The following is a 14,963-nucleotide window of genomic DNA, read 5'->3' as shown; positions in this document are numbered from 1 at the left end:
GTTCCCAGCACCCATATGGAAACTCACATCTGTCGGTTACTCCGGTTCCAGGTGGATCCACTATCTTCTAGTCTCAACAGGCATCAGGCACACACGTGGTGCACACACATACATGCACTCATACACATTTTTATGGATGTGTGTGTCTGTGTGTGTAAATATCACAAGTGTGCAGGTGCTTGGGGAGGCCAGAAGGGGACTTCAGAGCCCCTGGAGCTGGAGTTGCAGGGGTTGTGAGATGTGGATGCTGGGAATTGAATTCCAGGCCTCTCCAAGAGTAGCAAGTGCTCTTAACTGCTGAGCTACCTCTCCGGACCTTTTCTGGGGGAAGAGGGGGCATAAACAGGACAACTCCTGCCAGATGTAGTGATTTCTCTTTGTAATCGCAACACTAAGAAGTGAGGCAGAGGAACGTGACTTTGAGGTCAGAACCAGGGGCGTCTATCAAGACCCTGTCTCAGAAATAAATAAGTTTGAAAGAAAATAGGACAAACGAATTCTGCGACAGGACGTCCGAGGTGTCCACTGCTGTGTGAGAGGCATTATCTCAGCCCTCAGTGAGCTGGAGCCTCCACACATCCAAGCAGCGAATTTATAGGGAAGAGAGTGGTCAACTACTCACTGGGAGTTCCCCTTCTCGGGATAGGAGAATAAACCTGAAATTCAGGGAATGGGGCCGCTTACCAACGAAAGGTGAAGAGTTCAAAAGGAAATGCCAACACAAAACGAAGGAGAGGCCCAAACAAAAGGGAATGAACTCCTGTGGGTGAAAACGGGGAAGCCAGGATACCAGGAACCACCTGTTCGTCAACTACGCCAGAAAGGAGGGCTGTCCAGAGCTGTACCTCTGCAGCGCGCATCCCTGGGGCTGGTTTTCACCAGCTTCGAGGTTCTCTTCCTCGTGGGAAACTGGAAATGATGTCCTGAGGGTAGGCCACAGGCAGCGAAATCGTTTGCATAAGGTTTCCCCAACTTTTCTCCTCCAACCCCTTCCCAAACGCCTCCAGCCAAGGGCAGGGAACGCGAGCTCTAACCGGAAAGGGAGGCCGGAGGCAGCCGCACCCTCGCCACCTTGCAGTGGCGTCGCGGCCCAGTTTGGGCTTTCGGGATGCACCTCTGATCCTCTGGGACCCTACGAGTGGCTGGACTCCGTGGAGCCAGTGTAGAGCCGCCTCCAGGGCATGTGGGCCTCACCCACGCCCTCGGGCGTCCGGACACCACCGGTGGTGCGGCTGGGTCTGGGGTGGTGGAGTCGCCAGGCGGGTCCAGCCGGAAGTTCTGCTGGGCAGGGCGGTGGGGGAGTGCAACTGGTGTAGGCGGGGCCGGCGGCACAAGGGTTAATGTCCGTCCCGCCCCGGCCTCTGTGACTCAGTTTCACCAGAAACTAGAAGGGGAGGAGGCTGCAGATCTTCCGCGCACCCTGCGCCGGACGGAAGCCGGGCGGGATCTTCGGCGGCCCCACCCCGTTCACCTGCGCAGGTAGCCCGGGCGGACGGTAGCCGGAGGCCCAGCGGGCTCGGAGCATGTTTGGTGGCCGTCCGTTCTGTGTCCGGGTACGTGAACTCCCGAGCAGTACCCATCTGGTCGTCGGCGATCGGGTCCACGGAGTGTGCGTGGGCGGGTCGGCCAGCGTGCGCCTCCTCGCTCCCAGTGCTCCGCGCCCCTACCCGAGCTGATCAGGTGTGTCTCCTCTGTCTCCTCCCCTTCAGGTCACAAGCACCCTCGGAACCCGGAGGCCCGCACTGTGAAGGTGACCCCCGCCCTGGGGAGGAGGGCGACGGCCCCTAGGAGCACGATGGCGGGCCGCCGCCTGACCCTGGCGCAGGCCAGCATCTCTACGGTCGGCGTGTGGCTCCTTTGCTCGCTTGGGCTCCAGGGCACAGAGACCGCGCTGCCGTCCGCGCCCCCTGAACTTCCCGGGGGACCCGCCTGCTTGACCCGCTTTACCAGCGGGGTGCCGGCTTTCGTGCTCGACACCGAAGCTTCGGTCAGCAACGGGGCCACCTTCCTGGGCTCCCCGACGGTGCGCCGCGGCTGGGACTGCGTGCGTGCCTGCTGCACCACCCAGAACTGCAATCTGGCGCTGGTGGAGCTGCAGCCAGACGGCGGCGAGGACGCCATCTCTGCCTGCTTCCTCATGAACTGCCTGTACGAGCAGAACTTCGTGTGCAAGTTCGCTCCGAAGGAGGGCTTCATCAACTATCTGACGCAGGAGCTTTACCACTCCTACCGCGAGCTGAGGACCCGGGCCTTTGGAGGTGAGGAAGGTTGCCGGCCTGAAGGGATGGGCAGGTAATGGAGTCTTGGCTAAGAGAGCAATAAAAAGGAGTGAAGGAGGAGAGTCCTTCATCGACTGCCTTTGAATAGCCGGTATTTAGTAAACAAAGGGGAGGGTGAGTGGAGAGGGGCCGCATCTGGGAGCCCAGGTTCTGGCTCCTGAACTCAGGATGTTCAGAGTTGATTATAGATGGGCAGAAGGCCTGGCCCGGGCTGTGCCCACGGGAGAAATGAGATGACTCTCAAGGTTTCTCTACTTCTGTCCCTGATAGGCTGAGTCAGGGAATGTTGATGAGGCCCAGTGACTTGGAAGGCACCCTGGGCAAGCATTGCCCTAAGCACTTTGCGGCCTTGACAAATGAGCCTGACCAGAGTCTCCTCCAGTGGCTGGACAAGGGACAGCTTAGTGTCTGCCCTGGGACTAGATTGACCTGTTGCAGGTGGGCCAGTGACACAGCCAGGCCCCAGACAGTACAGAACAAACTCAGGCAAGGTTGTCCTGAGGGAGAGGGACAGTGTTGTGGGTACAGTCCCCTGGAAGCTCCCCATGAGGGGTGAGAAGGACTGCTGGGTGAGTCAACCTGCTGGTATGTGTATCTGGTAGGTGAGGGATGTCAGCTGCCCTGGCAGGTGTGTGTACCTGTCCACGTGAGCCAAGCAGGGCTGTCCTTGCTTAGGATGTGATAGTCTAGCTGTCTGTTCACCTTGTTTACTTCCAAGGATGAACGCAGAGTGGGGAACAAGGATCCACTTATTTTGTCTTAGTACGCACTGAACAGTCCGCTGTGTACAGGGCTGTAGCCTCCTGCTTCACCCTTCTCTCTTCTTGTTCTTAGTGCCAAGTGGGGTTCTGGACAGGAGGGGGTCACAAGGTCACTTCTGCTACCTCTTCACATTTTCCTCCTTGTGCAAGTTCCCGTCTCTATGTCCAGTCTCTGGAAGAGGTGCTGCTAGTATCTGCTTTTAGAGTACGAAATTGAGCCTCCTGTGTTCTTTGCCCATAGCTGGCGTAGTGGTGCACGCCTTTAATCCCAGCACTCTGGAGGCAGAGGCAGGTGGATCCCTGACTCTGAGGCCAGCCTGGTCTGCAGAGTGAGTTCTAGGACAACCAGGGCTACACAGAGAAACCCTGTCTCGAGAAACGAAGGAAGGAAGGAAGGAAGGAAGGAAGGAAGGAAGGAAGGAAGGAAGGAAAGAAGGGAAGAAGTCATTGCTCTAGTTAACATCCCCAAGTAGTAAGCCTAGGCCTCAGCTCAGGGGTCTACTCCAGAAGTCCTGTTGTGTTTTGCATGGGACCACCTTTGTAGTAGGACCCCAACAGTCGGGTCTTTCCACCCGGCAGCTAAGAACCCGAGTGAGGAGTGCAGGGGACAGGGCCGGTACCCAGGACCCCTCCCCTCTGGCCTTTTTTCTGAGCTAGTCCCTATTGCAGACTCAGGGTCTGCTCTTCTCTCTGACCTTCTAGCAGCTCTCTTTGGTCTCTGGGGACAACTGAGGTGGGGTTCTGGAAAGCCCGGGATGCTATCCGTGGGCTAGGCTGGCCCATGGAGTCTCACTGAGCCAGGGCTGGAGCCTGTTCTACAAGGAAGTGCATTAGTGTGGGTGGTGATGGCTCCTATTGGTTGTGGTGCCTTTTCTGTTCTGACAGAGGCTTACAGGAGCCCTGCTTCAGGGCCAGAACCTGAGCCTCTGGATCATAGGGCCAGCCTTCCTCTTTCGGAAACCCCCATGGAGCTTCCCTGGGACCTGTAAGGAACTGGGTTAGGCCATTCTAGGGCATCTCAGTGCTGCAGTACTCTGGGAAGCAGGGGAAGCAAGTGTGTTGGTGGCTCCACTGTCTGCCAAGTCTGCCTGGTAGACCAGAGAGGATGTGTCAGGACTCCTGGGCCATTGATTCCTGTGTCGGTTGAAGGAATCCTTCCGAGGATGGATGACTTTGATCTTCTTTCCCAGGCTATGGCCATGCCAGGCCAGATTCCATCCAGTTCAGTAACTTGTCTACCCTTTGTACGTGCGCTGACACCCCCCCCCCCACCCCGTGCTCCCCCTCGCTCAGGAGGTGGAGTCTGCATTTCCTGAGTCCATCCTGAGGCCTGGTTTTATGGCCACTCCAGCCCTTTGCTCTCTGGAGGACAGGAAAAAGGGAGTGGTAGGCAGGGTAGGGCCTTTGCCCCTGCCCCTTGGTCTTGGGGCTTGGAGAGAGCAGATATGCAGGGGTGGAGGGGGCCCAGGGTCTGATGCATCACTCTGCCCATCACTTCCATTTAGTGGGGCTAGGGGAGTGGGTGTGTGTGTCTTGTCTGTGTGCTCCCCTGTTACTACAGCTGCTAGTTCTGCACAGTGAGAACAGTTCCTCCTGGCCTGGGCTTATCCCTCAGGGTCTGGTGATGACAACCAAGCCCCTAGCCAGGGTTGTTTCCAGGTAACCACTTTCTGTTTCTCTTTTGCCTTCTTGCTCCCCTACCTTTTTGTGTCCCTCATGTCCCCCGCTTTCTAATCACCCTATTTTCTTTTACCCTAAATCCATCCTTGAGCCTCATGCATGTTAAGCAAGGCTTCCACCACCAAGCTCCAACCCTTCTTGTTGTTACAACCCTTCTTGTAAAACTTTGAGATGGGTCTCATCAGGCCAGCATTGAACTAGCTCTGTAGCCCAGGTAGTTCTTGAACTTACATCCTTCTGCCCCTGTCTTCCCAGTGGTTGCAACTACAGACCGGTGACACTAGGCCCAAGCCAACATCCCTTGAACCCAGTTCCCATTTTCTCAGATTGTAGGTCTCAGTACTGTTTGGCATGGGTCCCTGTAAAACCTTGTCTCTCCCATTCATTACCCTGTCATGAAGTTTTCTCATCTCTGTGACTCAGCCCCCTACAGCTGTCCTTATCACTTTGCTCTTTGAACACTTTTATACTCTACGTCACCCTCCGTAGTGCCACCCTTGACACACTTCTGTTTAACTTATACATGTGTGCAAAAGCTTGCCAGCTTACATTTACAGCCATGAAGAGTTAGAAACAACTTTGGTGTATGTCAGCACATCTTTTAATTGGATACTGTGATGCTGTTTTAATAATCCTAAAACTAGGTCTCGAACTCACAGAGGTCCGCTTGCCTCTGCCTCCCAAGGACTGAACTGAGGGCATGCGCCACCACCGCCCAGCTGTAATGATAAAACCAGGCTGGCAAGATGGCCCAGTGGGTAAAGGTGCTTGCCACCAAGCCTGGCAACTTGAGCTTGATTGCCAGGGCCCACTCAGTAGAGGGAGGGAATTGACCCCCATAGGTTGTCCTCTGACCTCCACACATGTGCCTTGGCATGCCCGTGCCCACACACATATGCGTTCTCAACAAACAGACAAATAAGTGTAATATAATTGATAATAAGCCCTGAGGTGGTGTGGTTTAGGAAGGAAGGAAGTGAATTTAAATACTTTCCCTCAGTCTGACAAGGCTGTGACTTTCACGTATGAGAGCCAGCCTGGGCTACGCAGTAAGTTTCAGGCCAGCCAGGTTACATTTCGAGACCCTGTCTAAATCAAAGAGAGAGAGAAAAATACTATCTTTTGATAGACTCTCTTTCCCCCACTCCTTCTCCACGCTAATGGAAACATATGCCTTTACTTTAAGGAACCTGGGTTTTGTGGCTTTTTGTGTTTGTTTTTTGATATTTATCTCTGTTTGTCGGGGGTGATGTCTACTCGCAGGAGTCAGAGGGAGTCCGGGAATCTGTTCTCGCCACTGTGTGGGTCCTGGAATCAAACTCAGGTCAGGCGTGGTGGCGCAGATACCTTCCCCTGCTTGAGCCATCTTAATGGTTCAGAAGTGGCATTTTAGATAGAATGTGAGCAACAGAGGAAGACGGACCTGGGTTCAAATCCCACGTCTAACATTTAAAACTGGGTCGTGGGGCTAGAGTTCCGTTCCCAACACCCATGTTGGATGAAAACTGAGCCATGTCCCTCGGTGCCAACTTTCTCATCCAGTAGAAGCAACAGTGCAGGCACAGCCGGGTGCTTATGAGGGCGAGTGGCCTAAATGTTAACTATTTTAGGCTTTCTGTGCCATACTCACATAGTGGGTGGGTGACCGCTCTAACATGGCAGTGGGAAGCACCCATCGGCAACACAGAAGCACGGGGGCAAGGCGGTGTTCCACCCTACAGAACAGATCTCAGCCCCCTCCGCCGGGAGCAAGCCCGGGGCCTTTGCATGCTAGATGACCACTACCACTCAGCTATGCCTCCTGCCCCCACAGACGCTATTCTGGATAATTTCCACATCTCGCAAAAGATGGTTTTCTTCTTCCTCCCCCTGTTTATTCATTTAAAACTAGGACAGAGGGGTGGCGTGAATCCCCTGCCCACCCATGCTAACCCCTGATGGAGCCTGCTGTGGTGTCGGCACACCCTTACCGCATGCCCCAGATTAGCGGCTTTGTTAGGTAGTGTATCTCGAAGTCCGTCTCTAGCCCTAGCCTCTCTGGAACACTACTCATCTCCTACTGCCTGTTCATTCTGGGCACACGCATGTGCGAGTGTGTGTGCGTGTACATGTGTGTGTGTTGCCTCAAATCCAGTTTTTCTGTGAATGAACCACAAGTTCTTTCTTTAATCCAGTTCCTTTTCTGCTTAGACTGGGTCTTCCTTCCCCTTTTCCAGAGCCTTTCGTGAGAAGGTGGATGTGTCTGCCCACAGGCATTTCTCTAATTCTTCTTGGCTTAGACCCCTGCTGTTCCATCTTTCCTGAACCTCTTGCCCTGGTCCCTTGCCAGCTCCATAGAAACTCTCCCAAACAGGTAAAAGCTGATGCTGAGTAAGAGTGCCCTAGCCTCTCCCACAGGACTCCTGGGCCTCTTCGTGCATATGGAAGTCCAGGGCTGGGGTAGCCAGGCTCCCATAGCCCCGCTCCACTGCTTACAGCCACTTTCTCCATGTCACTGTTTGTTTATGTTTGAATGTCCTGGTGTTGCCAAGCACCCAGCATCCACCAAGCTCTGAGGTTTGTCTCAGGCTGGCCACCTCCTTACTGTCCTCAGAAGTAGACTTGGAATTTCCTGATTTCTTCTCAGTTTATTCCTTGTCATTACTTCATAGTGTGTGTGTGTGTGTGTGTGTGTGTGTGTGTGTGTGTATACATGTGTGTGTGCGTGCACAAGTGTACATGCATGTGGAGGCAGAGATGGACATCAGTCTCTACTTTCTTGTGTTATTTGTTTTGCTTTTTGAGATGACAGGGTCTCACCTTCTAGCCCAGGCTGGCCTCTAAACTGACAGAGATCCACCTGTCTCTGCCTCTGGAGTGCTGGGATTTAGGGCAATCACAGTGCTGGCCCAGCTTCACCTCATCTTTTGGGACAGGGTCTTTTTAGGAACTGCAGCGCACTGATTCTGCCGTGGCCATCGACTCCAGCAATCCCGTTGTCTCTACCTCTAGTGCTGGGATGACACCAGTGGAAAAGCCACTGGGCCTCGCTTTTCACATGGATGCTAAGGTTCGAACTCAGAACCGCCTGCTCGCATGGCGGACACTTTACTAACTGAGCCATCTGTCCAGCACAGTCTGTGTTTTCTGTCATAACTCCAAATTCCCAAAGTAAAGGCCTCACTGTGCTCTGAACAATTTCATAAGTTGGAGATTTGTGACTTTCTCATGTGGATTCTTTCACAAACATCCCCAGTTCTTCCCTATGATCAAGTTTAAAAAACAAAACAGCAGCTAAAAAACCTGTCTTCCCTTGTGTTGAAAGCTTCCCTTTGTCCGGTAGCCGGCCCTCTGCTGCCTGCCCCTCCTTCACATTACTTCATGACTGCTTATTTATATGACATGTGATTGGCTCTTTTTATTTATTTATTTATTTTAGTTTTGCATAGCCAGGTGTGGTGGCACACACCCTTAATCCCAGCACACAGGAAATAGTCAGTCTTATTCTGTGAATTCAAGGCCAGTCTACATACTGAGTTCTAGGCTTGCCAGGGATACCTGGTGAGACAAATAAAAATATGTGTGTGTCCAAGGCCAGCTGTTCTGTTTCTTGGATTTTGGTGTGTGCCTAACTTGTGCATGAAGTGTGTAGTGAATGTGTGTGTGGAGGTCATTCCTCCGGTACCATCCATCTTTTATTCTTTGTCTGAGATTGGCTCCCTAGCTGGTCTGGAACTCACTGAGTAGGCTGGGCTGGCCGGACAGTGAGCCCCAGAGGGCCTCCTGTCTCTGTCCGTAGCACTGGGATTATAGGTCCATGCCATTTCACCTGGCTTTCTGGGGATTGAATTCAAGTCCATGTGCCTGAAAAGCGACATTTTAGTAAAAGAGCACTCTCCCCAGTTCTTTTTTTTTTTTTAAGGTTTATTTATTTATTATGTATACAGTATTCTGCCTACATATATCCTATAGGCCAGTAGAGGGCATCAGATCTCATTAAAGATGGTTGTGAGCCACCATGTGGTTGCTGGGAATTGAACTCAGGACCCCTGGAAGGGCAGTCAGTGCTCTTAACCTCTGAGTCACCTCTCCAGCCCCCCAGTTCTTGTTTTTATTGTTGTTTTGTTTTGTTTTGCTTTGTTTTGTTGTGGTTGCTTTTTGGTTTTGTTTTTCAAGACAGGGTTTCTCTGTGTAGCTTTGGAGACTGTCCTGGAACTCTGTAGACCAGACTGGCCTCAAACTCACAGGGATCCACCTGCCTCTGCCTCCCGAGTGTTGGGATGAAAAGCATGCGCCACCACCGCCTGGCCTCTGTTGTTTTTGTTTGGTTTTGGCAGTGCCCTAACTCTAATCTTGGCGGGTGAAACCCAGGACCTTTCTCATGCTAGTCAAGAGTTCAGCACTTTTCCACTTCTGTTTCTTATGATGACAATCATCCTGGATAATCTCCCAGAAATCCTTTACATCATTACTTATGCAAAGACCCTTTCCAAATAAGGCCATATTCAGGGCTTCTGGAGGTTTCTGTAGGTGCAAGGATGAGGGCCATCATTCAACCCATTTTTGACAGGAATCCAGCTCTGTTTACCTCTCTGCTATGACCCCTGACACTCAGATGAAGGAAACCGCATGCTCAAGCTATCAGGTCTAGGAAGGGTGTGGCCCCTGGAAGTCCCTTATAACTGATGGCAGAAACACCCTATCCCATGATCCCTCACCCTATCCCATGATCCCTTACCCTATCCCATGATCCCTCACCCTGGGGCACCCAGGCAGTCTGTCTCCCCTAGCACTCTGCCGCCGTTCTCTGTCCACACTGGCTCCTCATACTGAGGCGTGGCGAGGAGTGAGCCTTTTTGCTTTGCTTGTTGTGTGTGAGTGTATTCGTCACCAGTGTATGTCGGTGTGCCGCTTGAGCCTGGCGCCCATGGAGGGCATCAGAAAACCTGCAACTGGAGTTCTTGGTGGTTTTAGCCACCATGCTGGTTAAGAGCCAGTGTTTTTAACCACTGAGTCATCTCCCCAGGACCATCCCCACCTCTCAAGCAGTGGGGATGTTTGTTTGTTTGCTTGCTTGGTTTTTCAAAACGTGACCTTACGCATCCTAGGCTGGCTGGGTTCAGACTTGCTATGTATCCTAGACAAACTTCTCATCCTCCTGCCTCTACCTCCTGAGTGCTGGGATTACAGGCATGCGCCACCACGCCTGGTTGGATTAGCACTAGGAAATCTGGCCCAGGTGTTTGTCAGTGCTAGGCAAGCATAGGTAGCAGTCTACCAATGGACTGTATTTGCAGCCCTCGAGGAGAGATTGGTGCCTTTTCATCACACCTTTTCTTATTTGGCTTTTAAAGAAACTTACTTTTTAAAGTAGTCAACAAAAGTACTTGCTCATTGTGGAAACTAAGAACAGACTGATCTCCCCACCCAACACATATACACACGGGCTTTTTTTCCTGAATGAGATCAGACAGTATATAGTATTCAATTATTTTCTTCAGACAATATACTACTCACAATGTGACTCCATAAAGAGCAAGGTACTGGCTTTGTTGCAAACCCTCCCTGTGCCCTGTGCAGGCTACCGAGTCCTAGGTTAGTCAACACTGCTCTTGTTTGCCAAGAAAGCCTTAGTCTGCCCGCTGACAGTTGATTTTCTTCCTTTTCTCTCAGGGTCCCAGATCCCTCGAACCTGGGTGGGCATAGACTTGAAGGTACAGCTGCAGAAACCCCTGGTGCTGAGAGATCCAGATACAACAAATTGGCACCTGCTACAGGGTGACAGTGATGTCAGAGTAGAGGTGAGACACTGGGCTGAATCCCTGGCCCTCCCCACAGCCTCCTGGGATGGACGCCTTCCTGGGCGGTAGGCCAACTGCTGGCTCATTTAGTGTTGGGTAGAGAAAAGATCAGGGTGCATTTGACACCAAGTCTGTGCTCCCAGGGGGCGGGTATATGGCTGGAAGGACCCGGGGTTGTCCAAGCTTGATGACCAGTCTTGTGTATAGAGAAACAGTCCGGATGAAGTGGAGCTGTGGGGGCTTAAGGAAGGAACCTACCTCTTCCAACTGACACGAACTGACTCAGACCAGCCAGAAGAAACCGCCAACCTCACCATCACCGTGCTAACTGCCAAGCAGACAGAAGGTGACTGGGAAGGGGGCACGAGGTGCCTGGAGGGCCCCTCAGCCCACCCATAACCCTTCAGCCCTGACTCGTGAGCTCTCCTCCATCTAGATTACTGCCTCGCCTCCTACAAGGTGGGCCGCTGCCGGGGCTCCTTCCCGCGCTGGTACTATGACCCCACAGAGCAGATCTGCAAGAGTTTCACGTATGGCGGTTGCCTGGGCAACAAGAACAATTACCTTCGGGAGGAAGAGTGCATGCTAGCCTGCAAGGATGTGCAAGGTGGGTGTGTCCCTGAGAGGCCGCTTTGGGGCTCAGCTGATGCTGCCCAGGGTGGGTAGTTTTACTGACTGGGCAAGTGGGCTGGGGGTGTCCCCATCATTGTTAGTGTCTGACCATGCCCCCTGTTATTTCTGTTTTCTCCCCCAGGAATCTCCCCCAAAAGGTACCATCCAGGTGGGTTTTACTTCCTTTTCTTTCTCTGTTTCCTCCCTGTGTCTTCAGCCCATACGATATGACAACCATACCCCTGACTAACTCCCACCACCCCAATCGCATACAAACACCTGACCCTCCCAGCCCAGCAGCCCTGCCCAGTTTACGTATAGGACGAACTGGGCTTGATGAAGAATGGTGACAGAGAGGGCCAGGTAGATGAGGGCCCCCTGGCACCCGCTCTGTGCCTGAGCGTTACCTCACCCCCATCCAGTGTGCTCGGGCAGCTGCCACCCCTCCCAGTTCCGCTGCAGCAATGGCTGCTGCATTGATGGCTTCCTGGAGTGTGACGACACCCCTGACTGCCCTGATGGCTCTGATGAGGCCACCTGTGAAAAATGTGAGCAGGGGAGCAGCAGGGGTGGTGCGCCCGAGGGGAGATCCTAACAGCTCCCTTAGGCCTGAGGGATGCCCATGTTGGGCCCCAACCTCTGACCTTGCATCCCCACAGACACCCGTGGCTTTGATGAGCTTCAGAGAATCGACTTCCGCAGTGACAGAGGTGAGAGCCTCCCCGTTGCTCTGTGTCCCAGGGGTCTGCTGTGTGTGTAGGCTGCAGGCACACAGAGCCTCCCCAGCTCTCCTGTTGAGCTCTCGCAAGGCTATAGGTCGCTTTCCCGATACCACTAAACATTCCCTCTGTGATTATTTCCACCGCCATAGCCTCGTCGAACACATCACTAAGTCATATGTGTTCGGGAAATTTCATAGTGCTGTCCTATGTGGGAAGCCACCATGGCTTGACAAGGTGAAAACAATATTAAAAATGAGGGCCCCGGGGACTGAGGTTGGAGTCGGTAGCTGAGCCCCCACCTAGCGTCCCAAGGAATTATTTGTGTCCCACCACCTCGAGGGGAGGGGAGGAAACGAGGGCTTGTGCCAGGCGGATCGGAAGTTCAAGGTCAACTTCTGCTAAATTCACACAAAGCTATTTTTGTTGCTTCTTCATAACTGCAATCCTGTTACTTATTACATTACTGAGTCGTGATGTAAATATCTGTGTTTTCTGATGGTCTTAGGCAACCCCTGTGGAAGGGTTGTTCACCACCGCCCCCAATAGGCATCGGGACCCACAGGTTGAGAATCAGTGATTAAGTTAGCTATTCTCTCTTTCTTGCCTAATGCCCACCCCTTTGGTGGTTGGAATCAGAGACCTTGACACAAGAAAACTGGGGGGAGGAGTGAGATGGTGCCGTGCTTAGGAGCACTTGTTCATGCCGAAGACCTTGTTCCATTCCCGGCACCCTGATGGTGGCTCACAGCCATCCATAACTCCAGTTCCAGGGCATCCGGCATCTTCTGGCATCCAGAGCACTGCATGCATGAGATGCACAGCCATACGTGCACACAAAACAGCCAGACGCATGAAATAAAAAGCAAAACAAAGCCATGGGGGCCAACAGGATGGGTCACTGGGATAAAGGCACTTGCTACTAAACATGATGACCTGAATTTGACCCTTGGGACTCTGCGCATTGGAAGGGGAAAGCCAACCCCAGGAGTTGTCCTCTGACCCCCCCCCCCCCCCCCCGTGCACATGTGTGCCACAGCGCATGCGCGAAAATAAATAAATACTGTGACTGAGTATGTCTTTAAAATGTGGGTTCAAGCAGTAGTTCCCTTGGTGCCTAGGATTGTTGTCCGGAGTCATCTTCCTTGCCTGTGATGGTACTACAGATGGGCCTTTGGTTTGGTGAAGCCACACTGCCTTCAGCCTGAGGGGTGGGAGGGTGAGCTGTAGTCACGTGGGGCCTGCAGGGTGGCGGCATGGGTAGCTCCTCGGACTCATTTGTCGGTTTGCGTGCTCCTTTCCTGCAGGGTTCTGTGCAGAACTGCCAGACACTGGGCCCTGCCAAGAGAACATCCCACGCTGGTATTACAACCCATTCAGTGAACACTGTGCCCGCTTCACCTATGGCGGTTGCTATGGCAACAAGAACAGCTTTGAGGAGGAGCAACAGTGTCTTGAGTCCTGCCGCGGCATCTCCAGTGAGCGGAGTGGCAGGGTGAAGGGGACGATTTAGCGAGGTCTGGGTTGGGTTGATCACTTCTCTGCTACGCGGCTTCAGCGGAAGTGGGAGAGGGTGACAGGGGGCTGTGGCACTCCAGCAGCCGAGTCTGAGGACTGGGCGCTGACCCGTTTCTCTGTGTCACTTTGCAGAGAAGGATGTGTTTGGTCTGCGGAGGGAAAGCTCCGTTCCCAGTGTAGGTGAGTAAGCCTTGCTCTGTCTTGTCGCCAGCCTGGATACATGGGTGTGTCAGTTCAGGAACTGCCACACACACCTACTTGTGAATGCCTAAGCCATGGTGAGAGGGATCCTGAAGTTACCCAGAGTGTATCATTGAGTAGTGAGGTCTGGCATAGGTAAAGGAAGGGGAAACAGTGAATTGCTTGCTAATTGTCTTCCGTCAGAGCCACTCTGGGCTTCTGGAAACAGCTATCCTGGAGGTCTGCGTTGGGTGTTCTGCTATTGCATGTGACATCCATGGTCTTTGTCCATCCGATGGAGTGAGGGTGGAGGGTCAGAACCAGACAGACCTTTGGCGTGCCTCATTCTGCCCGTTCTCTCCCAGGTTCGGTAGAGGTGGCCATTGCTGTACTCCTGGTCATCTCCATCATAGTGGTCGTAGCCATCCTGGGATATTTCTTCTTCAAGAGTAAGAGAAAGGGCTTCCGCAGTCACCGCCGCCGCCACCACCCGCCTCCCACACCAGCCAGCTCCACTGTTTCCACCACTGAGGACACAGAGCACCTGGTCTATAATCACACAACCCGGCCCCTCTGAGCCTGGGAGTCTTGCCAGTCTCACCAGGTCCTGCCTGCCAAGACAGAGGCTAGAACCTGGGAAAACTTGGGGACTAGACATTTTCTGCCTGCTTCCTGGGCTCACTAGCTCTGTCTCAGAAGCCAGGTCTCTGGGCGTCTCAGAGGATACTCAGCTACACTCATTCGGGCCAGTTCTGGAGAAGGCCCAAGAGTCTGGGAGGAGCAGAGCAGCCTGGAGCCAGGAACACTGTACATAGAAGGACCTGCTTGCCCAGGAGCCAGAGGAAGTTGGTGTTTCTTGTGTCCCGTTCAGAGATGCCCGTCCCCATCCAAGGATGCTAGGACCTGGAGTGGCATCGGAGCTGGAGGCTGCAGATCTGCCTTCCACAGCTGACCTTGCACCCGTCACAGTCCAACACTGAAGGATGATGTCCCTTTGTTGTTCGTGCTGTAAATAATAGCTTTGGGGGGACCAGGGTCATAGTTCAGTGGTAGAGCGTGTACCCTGCCTTCTCTCCACGGCACCACAAAATGACATTAAATTAAAAAATAAAGTGTTGTGTTTTTGTCGAGTTCCTCTCCCTTTGCCCCCATCCCCACCCCTTGGTTGCTTCCAGGGCCAAGATGTAAAACTCATGAGCTGTCTCCTCAGCCCTGCTCTGTGGGGTTGCTGGGCTTTGGGGTGTGTGTGTGTTGGGGGGGGATTGAACTGTCCTGTCCAACCGGTTCAGCCTCTGGCCACCCTGCTCCGCAGGTTTTCCCACCTCTCCAGAAACTTCTCTGGCCCCTCAGGGCGGAGCAGTGTGGCCTTTGACCACCAGCGTGGAGGACCATGGGAGGAAGGCGGTGCCCCTCACTTAGGTGTCCCTACTCAGG

At 53.2% G+C, this 14,963-nt stretch overlaps 1 protein-coding gene across 3 annotated transcripts; it reads left to right on the top strand.

Annotated features, from left to right (window-relative positions):
* The first annotated feature begins 1,356 nt into the window (after window positions 1-1,356).
* Spint1 (serine peptidase inhibitor, Kunitz type 1) lies at window positions 1,357-14,641 on the top strand. Of its 3 annotated transcripts, XM_048459926.3 has the most exons (11): window positions 1,362-1,553; window positions 1,710-2,258; window positions 10,373-10,500; window positions 10,708-10,846; window positions 10,937-11,107; window positions 11,255-11,281; window positions 11,535-11,660; window positions 11,772-11,822; window positions 13,139-13,309; window positions 13,482-13,529; window positions 13,895-14,641. In XM_048459926.3, exons 2-11 carry the CDS (start codon window positions 1,796-1,798, stop codon window positions 14,104-14,106), a joined length of 1,536 nt encoding a protein of 511 aa, XP_048315883.1. In that variant the 5' UTR covers window positions 1,362-1,553; window positions 1,710-1,795; the 3' UTR covers window positions 14,107-14,641. The 3 variants fall into 3 exon arrangements, with proteins under 3 accessions (XP_085552577.1, XP_085552578.1, XP_048315883.1); XM_085696451.2 differs by lacking the exon at window positions 11,535-11,660 and having other exon boundaries at window positions 1,357-1,553; XM_085696452.2 differs by lacking the exon at window positions 13,895-14,641 and having other exon boundaries at window positions 1,359-1,553; window positions 13,139-13,348; window positions 13,482-13,515.
* Window positions 14,642-14,963: the final 322 nt, after the last annotated feature.

The sequence above is a fragment of the Myodes glareolus genome, chromosome 10, assembly GCF_982192425.1.
Source record: "Myodes glareolus chromosome 10, mMyoGla1.1, whole genome shotgun sequence".
Classification (NCBI taxonomy): domain Eukaryota; kingdom Metazoa; phylum Chordata; class Mammalia; order Rodentia; family Cricetidae; genus Myodes; species Myodes glareolus.
The sequence above is the reverse complement of the archived record's forward strand: the minus strand, read 5'-3'. Positions and strand labels throughout refer to the sequence as shown.

Coding starts and splice junctions, on each gene's coding strand:
- Spint1 (XM_048459926.3), top strand. CDS start 1,796: ATGGCGGGCCGCCGCCTGACCCTGGCGCAGGCCAGCATCTCTACGGTC. Junction 2,259..10,372: donor GAGGACCCGGGCCTTTGGAG/GTGAGGAAGGTT, acceptor CTTTTCTCTCAG/GGTCCCAGATCCCTCGAACC. Junction 11,108..11,254: donor AGCCTGCAAGGATGTGCAAG/GTGGGTGTGTCC, acceptor TTTCTCCCCCAG/GAATCTCCCCCAAAAGGTAC.